Source organism: Oryctolagus cuniculus, chromosome 17 (assembly GCF_964237555.1).
Source record: "Oryctolagus cuniculus chromosome 17, mOryCun1.1, whole genome shotgun sequence".
NCBI lineage: Eukaryota > Metazoa > Chordata > Mammalia > Lagomorpha > Leporidae > Oryctolagus > Oryctolagus cuniculus.
The window spans coordinates 43,291,651-43,315,796 of record NC_091448.1 but is presented as its reverse complement, the minus strand read 5'-3'; the positions used below and the strand labels follow the sequence as shown (position 1 = coordinate 43,315,796).

At 58.5% G+C, this 24,146-nt stretch overlaps 1 protein-coding gene across 2 annotated transcripts in view; it reads right to left on the bottom strand.

Moving 5' to 3' along the window:
* The window catches only part of KSR1 (kinase suppressor of ras 1), a 155,655-nt gene that overhangs the window by 36,040 nt on the left and 95,469 nt on the right, over positions 1-24,146 (bottom strand). For both annotated transcript variants that reach the window (XM_070061100.1, XM_070061101.1), the window contains exon 3: positions 1,757-1,904. In XM_070061100.1, coding sequence (XP_069917201.1) covers positions 1,757-1,904 — 148 coding nt within the window. The remainder of the gene's footprint in view (positions 1-1,756; positions 1,905-24,146) is intronic.

Here is a 24,146-nt window from a genome sequence, read left to right as displayed (position 1 = left end):
CCTAATGTGGGAAAGGGCACCTAAGCTATGGCATGCTCTGGTCTAAACACTTCGCTTCAACCCTGTGCATCTTCACAGCAACCTCATGGGAGAAGTCCACAGAGAGGTTAAGTAACTGGCCGAGGCCCCACGGGTTCCGAGTGGCCTCGGCAGTCTGCTGCCACGGCCCGCCTTCACGGAGCTCAGGCTGCCATCACTGCACCCTGTCTAGGTGCCGTGAAGATGCACCAACAGTGGACCCTAAAGATAGGCATTGCCGGTACCCACCCAGTCCCTAGCAGGTGTCCAGGAAGAATGGCCATGGCTAGGGCAGTCGAAAGGCCTGCACCCTGGCCTGGGATATGGCCAGGACTCTCTTGGGGAGGCAGGGGCCCCAGGAGCTGGCACTGAATGAGGCGGGACCTGGGAAAGGCCCCTCTCCCCAGGCCCTCTGAGGAGGCAACCTGAGTTCAGAGCCCAGCTCTGCCCTGCGCCGGATGTGGGAGCCCAGACCCCTCCGCCAGTGCGCCCCTTGCTCTGCTGCTTCATGCCTCCTCTGTGAAGGGTGTGGCTCCAGCGTGTCATGTGCCAGGCACACGGCAGGTGTTTCCCAACTAAGTGCCCCCTCCCCATCTCGGCATCCGTGGGAGGCAGACGGCGGCCTTCATGACACCGGCAGGTCAGTACCACACGACAGCTGGCTCCTTGAAAACCCCTGCATAAGGGGGATGGGGGTGGGGTCTGAGAGGCGACCCTAGGGGCCTCAGCTCCAGTGACAAATCCTCCTGCCCTCTGCTGCCAGCGGAGCCCGAAGCACAAACCCTGGCTCTGCTACTGACCGCCGTGTGTCCCAAGCCCCTCCCCAGGGCTTCCTCTGTATGGGTGGAGACGAGGATTCTGACCACACCTCTGCCATGTTACACCCAGCACCATACCTCTGCCATGTTACACCCAGCATCTGCAGGGAGGCCCGGCGGGTCACGATTCTCTGAACCTGCACTGAGTTCTGGGTTCAGATGACTCGGGAGGAAGCTAAGCCTCATCTTCCTGGACGGCAGGAACTAAGCAGCACATACACCTCGGTGCTTTCCTGAAGCCCCAGGCAGCCGGGGCTCAGACAAGAGGCTCAGATAATTAAAAACAGGCTAATTCAATTCACGAGGCTCATTTCAATGCGTATCTGCCCGGGGCCTGCAGTGGGAGCATCGGGCAGGCATGCGAAGCTGTTTCCAAGGCAAGATCTAGAAAGCCTGCAAAGAATTCCCCAGCTCCTCGTCCTGCAGCCAGGATTCCATGCCTTGCTGTGCACGCACTCTAAGCATCTCGGCTCAGGCTAAGCCCACATCCACGGTGTCTCTGAGCACAGAGTGCAGCCGGCCGACAAGGGCCGGGGGCTGGAATGCAGGAAGCTGGCGGAGTGTGCACAAAACCCCGCACAGATGCACTCCCCGGAGGGAAGTCACACAGGGCCCTCCCAGTCTGCCGATTTCTAACAATGGCTCAAGTCTTCCCAGGTCCAGACCGGCCAGACCCACTGCGATCCAGAGCCCCAGGACCCTGGGGGGCCTCCCTTTTGGGTCATCAAACACATTCTGAAGGTTCACCCTGGCCTTTCCCAGCTACCCCAGAAACCTGGGGCTGTGGTTGCCCCATCCCAACCCCCACCTAGGCAGGGGCCCGAGCCCCCAGGGGAGCAGGCTGGCCCTGGAGAGAGATGTCCCCTTCATCCCCCCACCCCGTGGAGGCAGGGGACAGGAGGCCAGCAGGCCCCACTTACCCAGGCCCGTGACCTTCCGCAGGCAGGCGAGGGCGTGCTGCAGGCGGCCGCACTCCTCGGGGCTGGCTCCACAGCGCCGCAGCGTCTCCTTCACCTTGGCCTCGTTCATCTCCAGCAGGGCGTCCAGCGTGAGTTCGTGGGGGATCTCCTGTGTGGCACAGAAGGGACAGGAGAGGCCGGTGAGCAGGCAGGCAGGCAGGCCTGGGCGGTGGCCTCAGCCTTCGCCTGGCCTGGGCCAGGGCAGCCTCTTGGCTGAGTGGCAGGGGCCAGCTGCTGGCCGGGCCGGCTCTGCTTGTCTAAGGACACAGGCAGAGAGCTGCCGCCCCCACCCTCCGCAGGCCCAGGACAGCAGCTGACGTGAGCCGAAGGGGCAGGGGGAAGCCAGGAGGGTTTCAACAGGGCGCCCTGCCTCTCCTCTTTTTATTTCTCCACACTGAAAAAGGCGGGTCATGGGGACTTTGTCGAATGACAAGCACTTCCCACAGAGATGGCCCTTGGGAACTCTGTTGTATCTGTGTCAGGAGATGCCAACAAGGGGAGGACAGAAACAGAATAAGCAACCCCCCCCCCCCACCGGCACTGCTCTCAGGTGAGCCTCCACGGAGGAGGCTCAAAGAGGCCATGGCACCTGTACAAGGTCACGCAGGGGCCAGAACTTTCAGGTGCCCAGGTAGGATTAACCCAACCACACGAGCCTGTAAAAGCAGAGGGTCTCCTCTGGGGTGGAGGGAAAGCGTGCGAGCGATGCCATGCCAGCTTTGAAGACACCGCAAGGGCCACAGGAGGAGGCACGTCCATGGCCTCAGCTGACAGGCGGCGAGGAAGCGGGGACCCCAGACCGACAGCTGTGTTGGGGCTCAGAGGACGACACCTCCCCGAAAGGTGGCATTGGGGGGCACATTTGATCCAAAGGAAATTAAAAGTTCCCCAAAGCCGGTTCAGAGTCAAGGTCCCTGTAACCTCGCCTCACCGCTCTCCTCCCAAGTGCAGGAAGAAGTCTCTCTGGGCACGGAGGGACCTGGCCACTCCCCCCCCCACCCCGGGTGATCTCGTTGTCTGTCTCAGGAGAGAGGACAGAAACCAGGCCAAGACCGGCAGGCTCGTCACAGCGTCACAGCGTCAGCTCCCTGGGCTCATTCAAACTCCCAAGGGAACCTTGCCTCAAGCTAACTGCTACCTCTGGGGCCACTGCTTGCCCCCAGTCACTGTTCACAGCCCCCCTACAACTGCTGACCCCCATGCCCCCTCCAGCCCCCAGCCCACAGAGTACATAAGTGGCTGAGTGGTTTGCAGTGGGCTGGTAGTGATGAGATGTGATGGGCTCACGCCCGCAGAAGATCTGTGTATCTCCCGGCTTAGCCAACTCCGCCACCCTTTCCCTTCTCCCCCCAGCTATCCAGACCGCGTCCCATCCACAACCTGGGTGAACATGGAAGTGGCCTCATGAGAGGCAGGGCGGGAAAGCTGGAGGAGCCAGCCTGGAGCCTCCCCGGGGGCTGCAGCTGTGCACGGTGAGCTGTGGCATGCGTGTGCAGTGTCACGGGCCACCACGCTTGTCATGCAGCACCAGAAAAACAATCCCAAGAACAAATGTTTGGCTCAAGGCCCGGCTGACTTGGGTGCTCTCCCCTCACGTCTGGAGGGTGCGCCAAGCCTGACACAGACACAGAGGACAGCAGGACACGGCTCTGGCCTCAGGAGCCTTGCAGCCGGGGCTGGGGTGACACCAAAAGGAGTCCTTGCAATGCGTCCTGACCTGGGCTCAAAGACCTGGGGCATCAGGTCTTCTTTTCCCCTTTTTCTACGCACATTTCCTGGATTCTCCAGGAAGCAAAGGCTGGATGAAATAACCCCTAGCACGTGCATGGTTCTTGAGACTCAAAAGCAATTTTGGGTGAATTTTGGTTAAGTCTGGTGTCATTTGACTTGGAAACGGTAACTCACTGTCAGTCCATTCACAAGGCTGTAAACCTGCACCCGAGCTAGGAGGGCAATGGTGTGGGGGCGGCCACACCCCCTCTTCCCACCAACAGGGCCCCCGGTGGCTGTCTGCATCCTGTGACTGCGGCCTTCGATGTCCCGGCTCGGGCAGGAATCTCACCAGTGTCTAGAATGATCCGCACCAGTATAAGAACCAGACACGTGAAAGTACCAGGAAGTACGCTGCCTGCACACAGCCTCGGCTGTCAGAGATCCTTCTGGATGACAAAGCGAGGACAGGGAGGCTGCTGTGAGGGGCACAGCCCAGACGGCGGCTGGCTACAGAAGGGACACCCCCCACCCCGCCACTCCTTTATGGCCTCAGCAACTCTTCTTCATAGAAAGCCAGTTTCTGGGACCAGGGTCGTGGCGCTGTGGGTTAAGCTGCCGCCTGCAACGCTGGCATCCCGTATGAGCGCTGGTTCGAATCCTGGCTGCTCTGCTTCTGATCCAGCTCTCTCCTAATGTTCCTGGGAAAGCAGCAAGAAGATGGCCCAGATGCTTGGGCCCCTGCACTCCCAAGGGAGACCTAGATGGAGTATGAGGCTCCTGGGTTTGGCCTGGCCCAGCCCCGGCTGTTGCGGCCATTTAGGGAGTAAACCAGCAGATGGAAAATCTCTCTCTCTGTCTCTGCCTGTCAAATAGATGGGTAAATAAATCTTAAACAAACAACACACGTGGGGTCAGCGCTGCAGGGTGGTGAGCGAGGCCATCACCTGCGATGCTGGCATTCCATACTGTGTCCTGGCTGCTCCACTTCCAATCCTGCCCCCCCGCTAATGGCCTGGGAAAGCAGCCAAAGATGGTCCAGGTGCTTGGCCCCTGCCTCCCACATGGGAGACCTGAGTGAAGCTCCTGGCTTTGATCTGGCCCACTGTGGCCATTTGGGGAGTGAACCAGCAGCCAGAGGGTCTCTGTCTCTCCCTCTCTCTCTGTAACTCCAATTTACAGATAAATGAATAATTTTTTTAAAAGGCAGTTTTGATGCCATTTTATGTAAAAGACAACTTGGTCAAAGAGTCAGGGCAAGAACCAAAGCGACCTTCAACTCTCACTGCACAAAGCAGCCCTCCATCTCCCTCTGGGTGGGGGACCCACACACATAGACATGTGCACATAGGTAGACAGAGACACACAGGTAGACACATGCACACAGAAGACATGCGCACATGGGTAAACATGCATACATGGGTAGACACGCTCATGGTAGACATGTGTACACAGGTAGACACGCCCAATGTAGACATGTGTGCGTGAGTAGACATGTGCACATAGGTAGATGCACACACAGGTAGACATGTGCATACAGTAGACGTGTTTACATGGGTAAACATGTGCATACAGTAGACAGTTTACATGGGTAAACATGCATACACAGTAGACATGTCTAAGGTGGACACATGTATATGGGTAGACTTGTGCACACAGGTAGACACACACACAAGTAGACACACACAGATAGACATGTGCACACAGAAGACATATGCACACAGATAAACATGCGCACACAGGTAGACACATCCACAGTAGACACATGTATGTGGGTAGACATGCACACACAGGTAGACACGCACACACATTTTCCCAGGGCAGTTTTCTCACAACAGAAGGTGGTGTCTTGACAGTGCAAGTGGAGAAGCAGGCCCGGGCAACTCAACCCCAATCTAAACAGAGCTTCCCCTCCTTGCTTGCTTCTTCCCTCCTCACTCACACCACGTGTCTGTCTCTCAGGCTGCATTTATTATTACAAACTGTGCCAGCACGACATGCCCAGTGCATTTCAGCTCCCAGCTCTACTCGACACAGTGCAGCCTACTGGCTGCACCCTTAAAGCAGGATAGTCTCGAACCAGGCTCAGGCCTCCTGCTGTGCGGCTTGAAGTCCAGTGGGGCCAGAACCGAAGCCCCTGCGTGTGCCAAACTCCCCCCGCCACGACGACTCCACCCTGCCACTGGGTGACCTGGCACAGCCTTGGGACACATGCAGCAGATACCTTTTGGGGGCAATTCTTTTTTGGAAATAAATGAAAGTGATTAATTTCTATTTACTTCTTGAAAGAAACATCTATTGTAAAACTGAGTGTTCTTTAAGCAAGGGAAGTAATTCCCTGAGGAAGAGAAAGGCAGCACCTGTTCAGAGCCCTTCCCTTATAAAGACCGGGGAGGGGGGGGGCATGTGGCAGAGCAGTGACGACGCTGCTTGTGATGCCCTCACCCTGTAACCCTATGCCACGTGGAGCTGCCTCGTTTGAGTCCCAGCTCCTCTACTCCCATGCAACTTCCTGCTAATGTGCACGCTGAGAAGGCAGCAGGTGTGGCTCAGGCACTTGGGTGCCTGCTGCCATCCACGTGGGAGACCCGGATGGAGCTCCAGACACCTGGCTTTGACCTGGCCCAGCCCTGGCCACTGTGGGCATTTGGGGAGTGAACAAGAAGATGGAAGATCTTTGCCCCCTCTGCCTTTCAAATAAACACACACACAAACATAATTTTAATTTTGTTTAAAGTTTTTTTTTTTTTAATATTTGACAGGCAGAGTGGACAGTGAGAGAGAGAGACAGAGAGAAAGGTCTTCCTTTTGCCGTTGGTTCACCCTCCAATGGCCGCCGCGGTCGGTGTGCTGCGGCCGGCGCACTGCGCTGATCCGAAGGCAGGAGCCAGGTGCTTCTCCTGGTCTCCCATGCGGGTGCAGGGCCCAAGCACTTGGGCCATCCTCCACTGCACTCCCTGGCCACAGCAGAGAGCTGGCCTGGAAGAGGGGCAACCGGGACAGAATCCGGCGCTCCAACTGGGACTAGAACCCGGTGTGCCGGCACCGCAAGGTGAAGGATTAGCCTATTGAGCCACGGTGCCGGCCTGTTTAAAGATTTTATTTATTGATTTGAAAGGCAGCATTACAGACAGAGAGAGGGAGAGACAGAGAGAGGGAGAGACAGAGAGAGAATCTTCCATCTACTGGTTTACTGCCTAAATGGCCACAATAGCTGAAGCTGGGCAGACTCAAAGCCAAGGGCCAGAAGCTGCTTCTAGGTCTCCCACGTGGGTGCAGGGACCCAAGTATTTGGGCCCCTTCCACTGCTTTCCCAGGGTCATTAACAGGGAGCTGGATTGGAAGAGGAGCGGCTGGGACATGAACTGGAGCCATATGAGATGCTGGCACTGCAGGCGGAGACTCAACCTACCACACCCCAGCTCCAGCCCCCAGTAAACATTTGTTTTTAAATTAAGGAAGAGAAAGGTGTATTAACTGGCGCCTTGGAGTCAGGTGGGAAGCACCTGTCTCCCGGGAGGTTTTGGGATGAGTCAATTCTGCTGGAATCATCGGGAGGGGCCGCCTTTCCTGTCCCTCCCTTGCCCCTTTCTTTATTCTCCAATCTAAACCAGCACGAGGGGCAGGCAGGGGTGCTGGAGCCACAGAGCCAATCAGGGCTCTCCCGACCTAGACCTGCCCTGCCTCTCACTACAGACAGCAGCACCTCTCTGTTAGGCCGAGGGCGAGGGCCCCGCCCTCTGTATGCCTTGCTGCCCGGGGCGTCAATCACGCATCTGCACATCAGTGAAATGACGGTGCTGAGCACACTAGCCTGCACCAAGGTCACTATCATGAACTCTGAGCGACTGCTCCTTCCCCGCTCTAGCCCCTCCTTCCTGCAGGGCCTGCTTCTGGAACTGGGGCGGGGTCCACCCTGACCTATTTAGAAGCCTTGGTCGCTGCAGCCAGGATCAGTCAGCCAGCAGGTTATCTGGCAGAACAAGGGTCTCCAACAGGAGCAGCCTCAGCGGGAAGTGAGGCCAGCAGGGTGTGGCCCCTGCACCTGTCTTCTGATGGAGAAGCAGGTGCTGGAGACGCTTCTCTCGCCTCTTTGGTAGACAAAGAAGCTGACAGTGGCGTTGGGGATGCTAATCAGAGACCCACCTCTGCCCTCGTTCAGTGCTGGGGGGACATGGGGAAGTCACAGGGGGCGCCAGCCCTGGCTGTAAAGAACTCAGAATTTTTTAAATGGCTGATCTTTCTACGTTAGCAAGTAATCCAAGTCTGTGCAAACAGCTCACGTGCAGGGTTGCGTGGGGCCAACAGCCGGAGCGTGCAGACCCGGCGGGGAGAATCGGGTGCCTGTGGAGGCTGAGCTGAGTAGGCAGCAGGAAGGCAGCAGGCCAGCAGCAAGCACGCCAGGAGGCCAGGCCCGCTCAGCCAGCATGCTCCCTGCAAACACAGCACCTGGCCCCGGACTCCTAGACTGCCGGGGACCCAAGTTAAGTGAACCAAGAGAAGGAAGCACACGAGGCAGGCACGTTGGAATCATGGAAACTGGTGTATGAAAAAGATGCAGCCCCTCAACCTCGCCTGGGCCTCCAACTAGGCGACTCCCTGGGGAGGCCTGGCCGTGGTGCGGGGCCTGGGAAGTGGCCCCAGTCTCTTCCCATATCAGGACTCCACAATGCCCTAAGTCAGCTCAGCATTCCCCAAACCCCACACGAGTGAGACTCCATCACCCGCAGTACCAGGCACGGCCAAGTCTGAGCTAGGAAATGATTTTCTCTCTCTCTCTCGCTCTCTCTTTTTTTTTTTTTTTTTTTTTGACAGGCAGAGTAGACAGTGAGAGAGAGAGACAGAGAGAAAGGTATTCCTTTGCCGTTGATTCACCCTCCAATGGCTGCCGCAGCCGGCCAGTGCACCGCGCTGATCCGAAGGCAGGAGCCAGGTGCTTCTCCTGGTCTCCCATGGGGTGCAGGGCCCTAGCACTTGGGCCATCCTCCACTGCACTCCCTGGCCACAGCAGAGAGCTGGCCTGGAAGAGGGGCAACCGGAACAGAATCTGGCACCCCGACCGGGACTAGAACCTGGTGTGCCGGCACCACAAGGCGGAGGATTAGCCTATTGAACTGCAGCGCCAGCCAGGAAGTGATTTTCAACAAGCAGAACCCACCTACACCGTGTCTGGGGAATCCCTATGCCAAAAGCAAATCAGGGACTCAGCTCCAGGGCCTGCCCAACATGGACCTGCAGGTGAAGCCACTCTGAACACGCTCAGGTCGGGAGGGCTCAGGAAGGCGCAGAGAAGATGCGACACTGTCCCAAGGCTGAGGCCAAGGGCCTCCTCTCTGCTCAGAGGGAAGGGAGGAAGGCCACAAGTCCAGATGGCTTCTGGGAATTACCGCCATCCCAGCTTCTGTTTAATGGAGAAAATGTGGATCTAGAAATCAAAGTGGCCAGTGCTGTGGTGTGGTGGGTAAAGCTGCGGCCTGCAGTGCTGGTTCGAGTCCTGGTGCTCCACCTCCCATCCAGCTCTCTGCTATGGCCTGGGAAAGCAGTAGTAGATGGCCCAAGTCCTTGGGCCCCTGCACCCACGTGGGAGACCCCGAAGAAGCTCCTGGCTCCTGGCTCCTGGCTTTGGATTGGCCCAGCTCCGGACATTGCTGCCAATTGGGGAGTGAACCAGCGGATGGAAGACCTCTCTGTCTCGGCCTCTCCTTCTCTCTCTGTGTAACTCTGCCTTTCAAATAAATATAAATCTTAAAAAAAAAAAAAAAAGAAAGAAAGAAACCAAGAACGGAAGAGTTGGTGTCCAGCAGCAGCTCCAGCCAGCCTCGGGCGGGCAGTCATGGGAGCACATAGTGGGGCAGCGGGAACATGGAGCAGGAGAGCAGGGACCGCCTGGCCCCGCCTGTGCCGGAGCTTTTGGTGGCGACCTACTGTCACTAAGCGCTGACAGTAGGTAGAGAGCGGGCCAGGCAGTGCCTTGAGGCCGCCGCAGCCTGTGCCACTTAAGCTGTGCCATCAACGGGAGACTGCTGGCCTCTGGAGCAGAAGCAGCGGTGGGTGTGGCAGCTGGCAGCAGGCAGTGTCGCAGGCCAGGCTGGGTATCAAATGGGTATCAAATGGTCTCCCAGACAGAGCAGCAGCCAGGGGCGGCCTGGGGGCTATACTTAGAAACTCCACGGCTGACAGCAGGAGCCGTCCACATGCGCTGCAGGTCCTCCAGGGTGATGTGGCCTGTTTGGGGACCAGTGCCCAAACACGTTACGGTTCAGACCGGATATCGGGTGGAACCCAGGGAAGACCAAGCAGAGGACCCATGCGGGGCCCAGGGCATCGAGAAGTCAGTCTAGTAAGGGCCACGGCCTCCACCAGCACTGTCAGCACTTGAGGCCTCAGGCCAGGGTCTGGGACTGTGGATGCTTCCCTGGGAACTGCTAGCACTGGAGAGGCCAAAGGCAGACTCCTGGAGTCTGTGGCTAGCGAGGGAGACCTGGCCCATTCCCGTGAGGTCCGGCCCAAGAAGCCTGGGAAGGCAGGAAAAGAGGAAGGGGCAGTGTTCCACGGCAGCCCAGGCAGGGAGGCTGCACAGGTGTTCCTGCCTGGTCCCCGCCTCGGGGGCGGCGGGAGGAGACGGACTTGGATAATAAGAATCCGACATCCTGGCAGCTACAGGAGGGGCTGCAGAGCCAGGACCTGAGGGGTGGGCGGCCTCAGGGGTTTCCATGGAGACCAGCAGCCAGCCTTGGGACTGGTTCTGGGCCCAGCCTCCTCCTCATCCCATCCTGGGCAAAAAGGAGAGCAGTCAGTGCCTCCTCTGGGCAGGCTCCTGTTTCCTCGCACCACTTCCCAGCAGCCGGCGCAGGGAAACACGGCGCCAGCACGCACCGTAGACATGCCCACACCTGACTGGGACCTCCGTTTCCTCATCCATACGAGTGAATTGGCCTCAATCAGATCAGTGGCTTTCAACCCTGGCTGTACCCTGCAATTTCCTGGGGGCTTTAAAGAAAGAATCCTGATGCCCGAACCCAGCCCTGACCAACTGCATGAGGATTCCTGGGGACGGGGACCACCAGGGCAGACAGGCTGTGGGGCTTCACGGGTGGCCAGTGGAGTCCAGGGCAGAAAGGGTCTTCGAAGGCCCAGTCAAGAAGGCAGGTGTGGCCAGGGCAGGCCCTGCCCTGGGCGTGTCCTCCTGCCCGACCCCTCATCTGCTCAAGCTCTGCTCAGCGCAAGCTCAGACGTTCCGGATGTCCCCTCCCGTACACATCCAGTCCCCCCCGGAACTGGCACTCTCAGTGGCCGAATCAACCCTCAGGGACTGGCTGTCCTTGGCCTGTGCACTGGGTTGTCTGGGATGTGGAGGCAGAGGAGGACAGGATGAAGGGAAGGAGACTGGAGAGGTGTGGTTCAGACAGACAACTGAGGAGCACCGTGCGTCTCCTGGGTACGGGCGCTGTTAGATGAGGGCCAGTGCATGCAACCCTCTTACTATCCCGAGATGGGGGAGCAGGCTCAGGCACAGCGAGCAACTGGCTCAAGGCTACACAGCACAACGGGTGAAGTTGGGCACAGCTGTCTCTACCGACTGCCAGCCGCTCAGCCCCTGCTAGCCCTGTACCCACTGCCCTGCTCGCTCTACGAAGTGAGCTCTTTTCTCTCGGGAAGTGTTTATCTGCAGACTCTGGTGTAACAGGTCACATCTGGTGACCAAGCCCCCCGGTTCAGCTGGGGTAAGATCTGGCAGTGGCTTACAAGGTCGCCCCATGCCCCACCCCCACCACACACACCTGTCGGGCTCCCTTGGCTCTGCCCAGCCAGGTCCTCTCCTGTCCTCTAGAGAGGCAGGCGCTTTCCAGCTGTGCCTGGGACAGGGCTTCCATATCACTCACTGTCACCCTCCAGGGCTGGCTCCAGCCTGCTGGGTAGCCTGTCTTGGGGTGGTCTCCATGACGCCGTGCCAGCCATGGAGGCAGACACCTCTGTTCGTTGTGTCACCAACATACGTTTGAAAGTGGCCAGACAAATCCAGCACTGCACAAACATGCATGGCCCCCAGCTTTGGGTGGGAGCTCTCCCTCTACACACCTCTTCCAAGACAGACAGCAGGTGGGCAGGCCCCTTTTCCGTACAAATTGGGACTACCCAGGAAGCCAGGGTGGTAGCACCCCAGGTTTGTAGCTCCCCCATCCCCATGTCCTGTTGAGCAGCAGGTGAGATGAGGAGCTAGCAGGGTGACTGAAGGGGAGGGGCTGCAGGCAGGGGAGCACTGCTCCTTTAAGGAGAGGGGGAGCTGTGACGACAGGCCTGGATGCGACTGTCCCCAGTGGTCCCTCCCAGAGGCCGCAGGGTCGGGGCTAGCATGAAGCGCGTTCCCTGTGGGGGAACCCCAGCTCTCCTGAGGGTTAAGGCCCTGGCAGAAACAGACAGGGACTCCTGGGTGTCGTCAGGTCTCCAAGCACATTTATTGCCTGCTGGTCTCCAACATCGCCTCCTCCCACCTGTGCCCAACCTAAACGCCATTGCAAGGGGAATTCTCGACAAGCCCACTCCTCCTGCTGTGCCCACCTCCTCCATCAGCAGAGTGAGAGCTCTGAGCCCAGCAGGGAGGCTGCTGCATCAGGGGGCACCTGTGCCACCCAACAGCCCGCAGGTACAGCTTGCCCCAGCCTTGGAGTCTTGCTGGTCCCCAGTGGGGCTCGGAGCCAAACCACTCACCCACTCGGCCCTATGGCCAGGGGCCAGGCTTTGCCTGGTGAGGTTTGTCCTTTGGAGCAATGCAGCTCCCTGTCCAGGTGGGGACTAGGCGGGGCCTTCAGAGGCGAGCTCGGCGCTGGAGATCCGAGAACCCGGTTCCACTGGCCCATGACAAAGGCTACGCTGTTTCGGAGCCAGGAGATGGCGATCTCTCGGGAGATGGGGGAGAATAGCCTCTCTCTGTAGTTTTCCACCAATACTGGGAACCCGTCAGGCCCCAGAAAGCCGGAGAGGCCATCGCCACGGACGCCAGGTGGACACTCACGAGGTGACACCCTGTCTCGGCCGGGGTCAAAGGCAGATTTCGGGGGGCCTTAGAGACCGTCCACAACAGTCACTTGAGAGGAAGAAGCCGGGACCCAGGGAGGAGGGCAGGCCTGCCGGCGTCACCCAAAACAGCGCCAGCACCAGGAGCCAACCCAGAACACTGCGCCCAGGCCCCCGCAGCTACGCCCACCCAGAGGCAAAGGTTTCGTTCCTTCTGGCTTTCCTGGGCCTGCCAAGACCAGAGCCAAGGGGAGGATTCCCCTGAGGTCTGCCTGGAGAGTCCCCTCCCGTGGCCTGCGGGAGGCCATGTGCTCACCTCATGGGCCAGAGTCTTGTGCAATCCAAAGCAATAGGGAGCTGGACCCGGCCTCACCCAGAACCCTAGAAGACCATGGGCACGCAGGCAGACCCCGCCATGCTCTGGACCAACTCTGCCCTCCCCTACACGGGCGACAGGCCACACTTTGGTTCTGCTTAAAAGGAAAAAGCAAACCCCGCATGACATCCGAACATCTAGTTGCAGCAGGGGCCTCGGACCCCACAGGGCTGCAAGCCTGGAACCCCTCCCAGTCCCCCACACACTTCCTCTTCTCACAACCAGCCTGATCCTAACAGCGGCAGCCACTGCTGGTCCCACTGCCGCTGCGTGGCCCGAGAGCCCAGGAACGCAGGCTCCCATCGTGTGACACAGCAAGTGATGACAGAGCCTGGATCTGGATCCGGGTCCACGGACTCCAAAGTTAGCACTCAGAGGCTACAGGGGTCAGCCCCCACCCCCAGCCTGGCTGACCAGAGGCATGGACAGGCAGGGCTGGCTCAGCCCACACGGCCCCTGCTGCGAGCCAGACGGCAGGATCAAAACAAGGGCACGTTCTGTGTAAACCAGAGCGTGAGAAGACCACAGACCACGGCCCAGGAGGAAGGGGAGAACCTATTTCAGGAAGATTCTAACGGCTCCCAACCACTGTTTCATAAGGACAGGGACTGGGATGATGGAATGGAAGCCACCATCCACCCCCTACACGCAGACTTCTCCAGATTGCTCCAGTCAGTGGGTGCAGCAGGGGCTAAGTGCAGCCCAACACACCCATCGCCAGGACTCACGGGCCCGGCCCCGGCACCTACCTGGCAGCCGTCACTCCCAGGGAAGCTCAGGCCTTGAGCTTCTCTCGGCATCCCAGGTGGTGGGGCCTCCGTGCCCCTGGAGGCCCTGGCTGTCGCCCAGCTCCACAGGCAATGCATGGCGAGGGGGCCTGCGCCCGGGGCCCCGGCAGCCCGGCGCCCGTGCCCTGTGCGGCGTCCCGGCAAGGAGTGAGGCAGGGAGAGTGCTCTCTGTTTTCATGACTGTAGTGAGCAGTCACCGCAGCCAAAAATAGTCTGTGCCTGGGAGCCTGGGCGTCAGCACATACCTCCGGGAGCAGGTGCTGGGTGTGAGGGGCGGGCCTCGCGCGGCAGGGGGCTGGGACCCATCAAACCAGCACGGACGGGGGTTCTCCCTGCCTTGCTGCCTCTCTCCAAAGAGTAGGATCTGAGTCAGCAAGAATGCCGTCACTTCGGCGCTCCGGTGAATCACAGGGGGAGCCCCCACCCCCGCCCGGGCTCCAATGTCCCCCGGAAAGCTCTCGTGCATTTGGGGCTGGGTAGTTTGAAGACTCCCAGGAAAAGTCCCTGGAGGGCACACACACTCGCCCCTGGAAGCGGTTATACCTCCCAGATGCGCATGGCCCACCGTGAAAGTCTGCCTGAGCAAAAGAAAACAGCGATGGTGAAGCCGGTGCCGATGCCGGCGACCTGGGGCTGCCGGCGTCACGCTGGGGTTGCGGTTTGCTCTTTTTTTTTTTTTATATATGTATTTCTTTTTTGAGGTTTTTTACATTTTTACAATGAACACTTAAAAAAAAAAGATTTATTTATTTATTCGAAAGGCAGAGTTAGAGGCAGAGGCAGAGAGAGAGAGAGAGAGAGAGGAGGAAGAGAAAGGCCCAACAGGCCTGACTGGATGGAAATGCACCCAAATGGTTCAAGTTTTCTGAGTGGCAGGACCACAGAATCAACCACCAACAAAAGGTGGCTACTGCTGCTTTCTATAATTTCTCTGCTTTTCCCACTTGAAAATGAACACAGCTGTACATCTGTGGCTATTAAGAAAAAACCTAAAATGCCAAGAACCAATGTATCTGAGTAGCATATGGTAACCTGTTTTCTTTGCTTTTCACTATTTTCTAAAATAAATGATTACTTTAGTAATAGTGAGAAAAATGACAAATGTTATTAAAAGCAAAAGCTGAGAGACTGGCACACCTGCTGACTTACAGAAACATGATCTCCGGCTGGCGCCGTGGCTCACTAGGCTAATCCTCCGCCTTGCGGCGCCGGCACACCGGGTTCTAGTCCCAGTCAGGGTGCTGGATTCTATCCCGGTTGCCCCTCTTCCAGGCCAGCTCTCTGCTGTGGCCAGGGAGTGCAGTGGAGGATGGCCCAAGTGCTTGGGCCCTGCACCCGCGTGGGAGACCAGGAGAAGCACCTGGCTCCTGCCTTCGGATCAGCGCAGCGCGCCAGCCATGGCGGCCATTGGAGGGTGAACCAATGGCAAAGGAAGACCTTTCTCTCTGTCTCTCTCTCTCATTGTCCACTCTGCCTGTCCAAAAAAAAAAAAAAAAAAAAAAGATCTCCACAGACCTGCCCCATCCCCCTGCACCCCAGGAGCTGGAAGACCTTCCTGGGACTCCCTGAGCTAGTGGGGCTCTGCCTCCCCCAACACAAGGAGGTCTGCTGACTGACAGAAGCAGAAGGGTGACCCCCGAGACTCCCAGGTGGCCCACGTCCTTGGTCGCTGCTGTACAAAAGGCATCGGCAGAGGGAGAGCTTTCACACACCTGTTGCTACACCTGCCTCCTCCAGGAACCCGTTTCTGAGGGCAGGTGGCCCTGAGCTCAGGGCCCTCCATCAAGGCTGAGCCCTATCAGCCAACTGGAGTGCTCCATCTTCCGGGCCCAGGGATTGGTTACAGCAGGAGCAGGCGACCCGAGTCAGGCCAAGCTAAGGCCTCTCTGGGGTTTTTCAGCTCTTCGCTGGCAAGCACGACTAGAGAGGCAGGAAGGGAGGCTTGGCTGCTGGTGCAGTTCCTACCTGCCCCGCGGAGCATCTGCCATGTGGGCTGTAACAGAGGCGTGTCCTAATGGTGTTACCTAAGCCTGCGTGTGCAGAATTCCCTGGACACAAAGTCTCTAACAGTCCCTGTTTAAGCTCATTCAAGGGTGGGGAATGCACGGCCCATGGGCCGTATAAGGAAGGAGAAACCGTTTGGTCTGGCCTTGCAGAGGCAATCGCCAGTGGGACTAGAAATTCAGTAATTGCACAGCAGGCTAATTTTCAAGCTGATGACTTGGTATGGACCACGAATGATGTTATAAATATCCAAGTGGCCTCTGGCAGAAAAAAGGGTCCCCACTCCTGTGGAACAGAATAGCTTTGACTTAGAAAGTGGGTATGGGGGCCGGCACTGCGGCATAGCAGGTAAAGCCACCACCTGCAGTGCCGGCATCCCATATGGGCGCCGAATTGAGTCCTGGTTGCTCCACTTCTGATCCAGCTCTCTACTGTGGCCTGGGAAAGTAGTGGAAGATGGTCCAAGTCCTTGGGCCCCTGCACCCACGTGGGAGACCCGGAAGAAGCTCCTGGCTCCTGGCTTCGAATCAGTGAAGCTCCAGCCCTTGTGGCCATCTGGAGAGTGAACCAGTAGATGGAACACCTCTCTCTGCCTCTCCTTCTCTCTGTGTGTAATTCTGGCTTTCAAATAAATAAATAAATCTTAAGATAAAAAGAAGGCCGGCGCCGCGGCTCCCTAGGCTAATCCTCCGCCTAGCGGCGCCGGCACACCGGGTTCTAGTCCCAGTCGGGGCGCCGGATTCTGTCCCGGTTGCCCCTCTTCCAGGCCAGCTCTCTGCTGTGGCCAGGGAGTGCAGTGGAGGATGGCCCAGGTGCTTGGGCCCTGCACCCCATGGGAGACCAGGAAAAGCACCTGGCTCCTGGCTCCTGCCACCGGATCAGCGCGGTGCGCCGGCCGCAGCGCGCCGGCCGCGGCAGCCATTGGAGGGTGAACCAATGGCAAAGGAAGACCTTTCTCTCTGTCTCTCTCTCTCACTGTCCACTCTGCCTGTCCAAAAAAAAAAAAAAAAAAAAGATAAAAAGAAAGTGGGTATGATATGCCCATATCACGCACTCCTTGCATCCAGCCAGGCAGGCACCAGCTACTGGATGCCAGCTGTGTGCCAGGCAGGCACTTCACTGCACACTGGGACGCAACAGGGAACAGAACAGACAGGGAGCTTATATTCTAGTAAGAACCACAAGCTAAAATACAAACCCAACAGTGACTACACTATGTCACTGAAGCTTGGGAATCAGTGCTAAGAAGAAAGGCGCCTGCCGAGAGGAGGCGGTGGGTCGGGGGCATCTATTCTAGGGAAGCCTCTCTGAATGGCAGACCCTCAAGCCCAAGCCCGAGGAGGTTCCACGGAGGCTGGAGACACAGGGCAGGCAGGAGACAAGGTGGAAGAAGGCGGGTGCTGAGCTCAGGGCCCCAACGGCTATGGGGAAAGGTTTGGGTTCCACACTAAAAGCATCAGGATGCCCACAAGAGGTTCAACTCCCAGAAGGCCAAAGACCTGATCTGAGTTTTTTAAAAAAAGTCTCCTGGTCCCTGAGTGTGAAGAAGAGAGGGCAAGAGCAGGGCAGGGAGGCGGCAAGGATGGGTTAGGACGGAACTGGACTGGGGCCACCTGTGAGGTCTTGAGGCAGCACGAGGGGGCCTTGACAGCTGGCTGAAGGTGGGGCTGAGGAAGATGGAAACAACCCCGAGTCCCTGGCAGCAGCAATGGGCAGAGGACAAAGACCAGCTCAGAGCGGTGCAGGGACTTGGCCGAGGGCACTCGGCTGCGAGTGGGAGTTGGGGCTCCGGCCACCTCCCAGGGCCACGCCCTGGGCCATCTCCTTCCAGAGCTCTTTCCAATCCTGCCACCTGCCCAGAGGGACACAGCTGGAAGCAGGGGCCCTGAAACCCATGTGCTGACTGTTGTTTTTTAAAAAGAAAGGTTAATGAAAGAAGAGACTTGCTGTGTAACACCCAAGATGGTGCAAGGTCAATGTAAAAATGTCCCGGGGCTGCCTGGTGCGTCAGACGTGTCCTACGGCCCTCCTGCCTTCGAGGTGGCACCTGCGGGACAACCTGGCAGCCCAGGGAGGCTCAGCACGCACTGGGCCAAAGCCTGGCCACACAGCAGCTTTATGCCCGAGATCCTTGCAATCCACACAGGTGGGACAGCTCCTGCCACACCTCGGCCCAAGAGACCAGAACTCTTTGGAGGATCTGATTTGAATGCAGTCTTCCTGCAGGAGTGCCTACTACGTGCCAGGCACTGGGGATAGAGCGGTGAGCAAAGCAGCCAGGTCTCTGCCTGCAGGGTGCATCGGTCTCATCAGTGGACTTGGCAGCCCGGAAAGCCACGGACAGAGGAGGTGGGCTCGATGCTCACACTGCCGAGTGGGGCAGAGCTCAGCAGAGCACGCGTGCCGGAGCGACTCCTCCGTCCGTCCGTCCGTCCATCTGGGGCAGTGATGGCTGCCAGTCGCTCTAGGACAGCAGCTGCGCTCAGTGCCTGGAACAGAACCGAGCACACAGTAGGTGCTGAAGACGCTGCACTTAATGTGACAATCAACTGGACGAACGGGGAGATTGGAGAAGTGGTCCTCCACCCTGTGCCCACCAGTCTCCCTGCATCCCTGGGGACCGTCACAGATGCGTGTGTCCCATCAGTGGGAAGCCCACGAGACGGGCTGTGCTGTTCATCCATGAATCCTTGTGGGGACTGACCCAGGCACCTGGCCTAAGGCAAGTGATCAGTGGGTGCATGGTGCACAGATGTAGAGGAGAGAGGGAGAACAGGAGGAGGCAGGGAGGGCAGGCAGAGATACCGCCGCAGAGACAGAGAAGGCGAGGGGCAACTCAGTTACACAGCCACAGAATAGCCCCAGGCTGGGCTACCCTGCTAAGACACCAGATGGCAAAGTCCTGTGCAGGGAGGAAGCTGGCTTTGCAGTCACATTCTCATCCTGCACCAGCTGGTGATGCTGCCAAATCACTCAGTTCTGAGCCTCAGTTTGCTCAACTGTAAAATGGGCATCAGAGCCTCTCCCCATCAGCCTGCCCAGGTCCAAGGCTTCAACAGGGCGACACAGACACGATGCTGGCCTCGTAGTGTGCCCTTCCTTCCATACCCCAACCCCAGGTCCTCACCTCTGCCTCCCTCTCCTAAGTGGGAAACTCAGCAGCCCAGCCATGCTGAACTGGTACTAAGATCCAGCACCCAGCACTAAGATCTTGCTGGGCTGCTGGGGCTGACATGTCGGCGCAGGTCCTACCACGAGGCAGGGGAGGGCGTGTGCTACCTCCTGGGGAGGCTCCCAGTTGCCAGCGAGCAGGGCTGTGAGAGCAGCCAGGCCCTTGGCTCTCAAAGGCGGAGTGTGGGCCCCATGGGGCGAGAGGCAGGAAGGGGGCCTCAGGACACGTGCACACTAAGCCGTGGACCCCAGGGGCCAACGCTGGTGTGCCTTTCTGGTTTCGATATTATAGACTCCCATGTCACAGGCCTCCTGTCCTGAGCACTCACAGAGCTGCGGGCATGCCCAGCCAAGGGCAAACCACGATGGTGGCAGGTGGCAGGCAGCTTCCACCCTCAGCCCCAAGAGAGGGTCTCGCTGGAAACCTGGGAGGGCCAGGGCAAAGGGGGAGGGGAGGAGGACCTCGCCCGGCCAAACCGCCGCAGCCCCTTCACCAGACGCCTGCGTCTTCAGTTCAGACCCACCTGTAGCAGGGGCTCGTAGGGGACCCTGGGGCCAAGCCGTGGGGCTGCGCCTCTCCCTGGCAGAACTGACTCCACCAGCACTGGCGGCTTCCTTCAACAACTTCCAATGAGGAAACCGTTGAAATCATTTCCCCAGCTGCAGCCAGAATGCAAAGCCATGCTTTTCAGAGGTAACCTGCAGGGCACAGGTGCCTGGAGGCTGCCGCTGTGTGCGAGGGGGACGGGGCCCTGCCTCTGAACACTCACCTCCTAGGACACCCCTCCACCTTTGGCATCCCAGCCCTGTCTCTCACCCCAGCCCCAACACACCCAGCCTTGCTGCCAGTGGTCTCACTGTCCTTGGCACAACGCTGATCTCCACGCTTCCTCCCCGTTCTCACACACACACACGGTGATGGTCCCCCACAGAAACCCAGCCCCCACATTCCACACGTCCCAGAGTCTTCCCACGAGCCCTCTGCAGAGGCTCCCGCGAGGACGGCTCCAGCTTTCTCAGACTAAAGTCTACGCAGCTGCTGTTCCTCCAACTGCTGTGCCCTTGGTCCCCACTGGTTCCCAAGGCCTGGGGCTGGCTTCCGCCGGGGCCCCTGGCCCAGCTCTGAATTCACGTTTCCCCTCCACCTGGGAGCTCCAGGGCCCTGGGGAACACCCTGAACCTCCCAGCTCTCAACAGGGCCCTGGCTGGGGCAGGCTCCAGACCCACATGGCCAATGCAGCAATAATCAGAGCTCTATTTAATGCAAATTTACTGCATTAAAATGCAGTGCAGGGGCCAGAACTGTGGTGTAGCAGGTAAAGCTGCCACCTGGAATGCAGGCATCCCATGTGGGCGCCGGTTCAAGTCCTGGCTGCTCCACTTCCGATCCGGCTCTCTGTTCTGGCTTGGGAAAGCAGCTGAGGATGGCCCAAGTCCTTGGGCCCTTGCACGTGAGAGACCCAGAAGAAGCTCCAGGCTCCTGGCTTCAGATTGGCCCAGCTCCGGCTGTGTGGCCAATTGGGGAGTGAACAGCAAAATAGAGGATCGATCAATCTCTCTTTCTGCCTCTCCCCTCTGTGTAACTCTTTCAAATAAATAAATAAATAAACAAACAAACAAATCTTTTAAAAAAATGCAATGTAAATTTCAGGTTCTCAGATGCACGTGTCTTTTGAGCATCCAACAGCCATAAGTGGTGAGTGTGGCGACCACACTGGGTGGCAGCTCCCGGTGAATGGCAGACGGCCAGGTAAGCAGGCGAGGGCCTCGTCCAAGCACCCGCCGCTGAGGGAGGAGAGGGTGAACTGTAGGTGCTGCTGCAGGCTCTGAGGCGCAGAGGGCCAAGAACTGACACCGACTCAGGCGGGGGTGGGAAGGAGCCAGCGCAGGCACCTGAGCCCCATCAGAAACCTGGGCCTGCAGCCCCCGGCGACCACAGGGCACCTTCACGTCCACGCCCCGCCTCGCCAGCCAGCACAAAGGCAGGATTTCCTGGAAACTTTATGCCCACAAACACTACCCAGCCTGCAGAGGAAAGCTGAAATAATGTTAGATAAGCGTACAGGGCCAGCCCCCAGGAAGGCAACACTGCAAATACACACTTCACACCTGGAGGTGTAGCACGTGTGTTTTCCTATGGGAAAAACCAGGTTTACCACTCCCCCCCACCCCCCAAATCAGGGATCCGAGAAAACTCCAGGTCAGCAGAGAATTCAAAGAGGCCAAAGGGACAAAGCCTGCCACACACAGCCCAGCCCCAGGGGCATCGGGGAGCACCCCCAGTGCTGACCACACCACACTGCAGCCCTTCTGCCCGAACAGCTTAGCAGAAGGAAACGGCCAGCCCTTCTCAACTATGACAGGAGAGAGGTGAGGGAGACATGGCTGTGGCAGGGAGACCCAAATCTGAGGTCCGACACCCGCAGCCTCCAGGCCACAGAGAGTCCATCACTCCCCAGTGAGACCTTCACCCAGCAAACACGCATGCATGGCGGCGCGCGCCTCTTGTGGGAGCAGGCAGGCACCCCCCTCAAACCGTCCTAGGGGGTCCTGAAGACACGCACCTCTACTGGAGCAGGAAGCACATCTTTAAAGACTGGCACAGGGAGGAGTTTAAGAGCAAGCCCGCAGGAGGGGATATTTTGCATGGTCCCATCTTAGCAAACACACAAGAAGCAAGGGGGAGGAACACGCTTGAATGACAATTTGTCAGTTTCAATGACTGCCACATGCACACAGGGGTCTGGCAGGGGCCCCTAGCCGCGTGAGAGGAAGAGGAGGGTGGTCTCAGCTTGCTCAGCCTTGGGTGGCAAACAGCTTACTACACACAGGTTCTCAGGATCCACGGGTGTGCTTGCTGCCTGACGGCTTCCCGCGTGGGCTGAAGCCAGTGAGTGAGCACACACGGGCAGAGGTGCCCCGAGTCCACGGGAGAAAAGCCTGACTCGGGGCCCGCAGAATGGGCTCTGACACCATCCCCGCCTGCAGATAGTGCTGCTTCCTTCAGCGTTGGCCGGCCGGCAGCAGAAGCACAGCAGTGCTAGCAACCCCCGGAGGACGGACACAGCCAAGCCACTCTGGAGGGTGCAGGAGGAAGGGGGGGTTCCCTCCGGCCTCTCCCACTCCAGGCTCCTACTGTAGCCTCCAGAACAGACCACCCGAGCAAGGGGCTTCAAAGACCACTGAACCTGACATTTCTCATGAGGGTAAACTGAGGCCCAGAGAAAACGACTTGTCTCTGACCCCATGGAGTGTAAGAGGCAGAGGGGCAGGTCCTGTCTGCCCCACTCCTGGCTGACCACAGCCACAGGCCCACAGATCCACTCTCCCGCCACCGGGGGCAGCTCTGGTCAGGGCAGGCCCCCGGGCTCTACCTGCAGTGCCCCTGCACCACCTGGCTACAGAAGCCACACTGCAAATGCAGCCAGGAGAGCGTGGCGTGCGTGAAACATGGGACAGACGCCGCAACTTCCTGACCTCCCATACCCCCCAGGACACCCGCCCTGATCCTGCTGTGGCTTTCTGTCCCAAACCTCTCTCTCTCTCTCTCTCTCTCTCTCACACACACACACACACACAGGGCACACGGGATGGGGGGGGTTAGGGGGACTGAGCTCTGCAGTCTGAACCACCCTGACGCTGACTCTGTCATGGGCAAACTTCACGGTCAGGCAGCGGGGCGGGCAGCTCCAGAGGATCCTGCAAGCCAGGTCAGCTGCACCCCCCCACCCCCGAGACCCCTGGGAAGCCATCTCCAGGCCAGGTTTCTAGAGATGAGTTCTAGGTCCTTCCTGAAGCTCGGCAAAGGGAAGCAGCATCCATCCCCCCAGGCCTGGACACTGGAGCTGGGGCTGAACCATGAGGTCCCATGCAGGACCTCGGCCTCCTCCGCCTCAGTGTGGGCCACGCGGTCCTGGCTGCCCTTCTTAGCAGCCAGCTAAGGCCTGAGGCAGGCAGAACAGAATGCAAATACTGCTTAGGGGCCAGCGCCATGGCGCAGTAGGTTAATCCTCTGCCTGCAGCGCTGGTATCCCATATGGGTGCTGGTTCTAGTCCCGGCTGTTCCTCTTCCAATCCAGCTCTCTGCTGTGGCCTGGGAAAGCAGTAGTAGATGGTCCAAGTCCTTGGGCCCCTGCACCCACGTGGGAGACTGGGAAGAAGCTCCTGGCTCCTGGCTCCTGGCTTTGGATCCGCGCAGCTCTGGCCACTACAGCCATCTGGGGAGTGAACCAGCAGATGGAAGACCTCTCTCTCTGTCTCTCCCTCTCACAGTCTATAACTCTACCTCTCAAATAAATAAAATATTTAAAAAAGAAAACGCTGCTTAACTTCCAGTCTCCCAGGTGTAGCCCCCCATAAACACCCGGCATCCTAGAGGGGTTCCTGAAGTTGGGCCAGGGCAGGTGCATCGGGGCCCTGCACCACAGTGACTTAGCGAGCGCACACAGGGACACGGTCTCTCCTCTGCCTCTCGGTGTCTTGCTCTTTGCGTGTGCTCTACACAGTTTCTGGGGGAGGCTGTGCGGCAGGGACTGGGTGGGGTCCTCACCACCACTGCCCCGAGGATGAGTCTGGGAAAGGAACACACGCAGCTGACTGTGCTGGGCTGGGCTGAGTCTCTCTCTGCACTCCCTGCTTTCCAGAGCTGAGCGAAAGACCACGTAGACGGCTTTGTTGCATTTGAAAGGACACCCTGGCAGGATTCATTGAAATCCTGCCCCGCGAGTTCACATCCAGGAAGGGTTTTTTCCCTGCAGGAACACACAGGTGCACAAAGATGTTCCTGGGGGCAGTGTCCGCAATCGTGGGGAAGGCAGACTGTGACATGCAGAGGCAAGCTATGGGACCACGGGACTGCGGGAGAGGACGGTGGGGCCCAGAGTCCCCTGCAAGGATGCAGATGCCGGGGACTGGGGAGGCCGGGTCGCCTTCCTCTCTTCTTCTTTGCTTTAAGCCCCACACCCCATTAATAGACACCTATTTTCTAGCAAAAGCGACGTCTGAACAAGCAATGGTTCACTTGGGAAGAAAGCTCTGGTGGTGGTAATGCCATGTGCTCAGCACCACGGACCCACAGGCCTAGGAATGATCACGATGGCACACTTCACGTCACGGGTGTTTTTAAAAATACATTCAGAAAGGCACGGCAGAGCCAGGGCTCACCAGGCTCGCCAGAGATGGAGCTGTCCTAGGATGTGCTGGAGCATAAAGCAGGAGGCTGGAACATCTCGTAGGGTCAGCGTGAAGAAAGGACAGGGCGTGTGCAAGGACACGGGTACACTAGGGA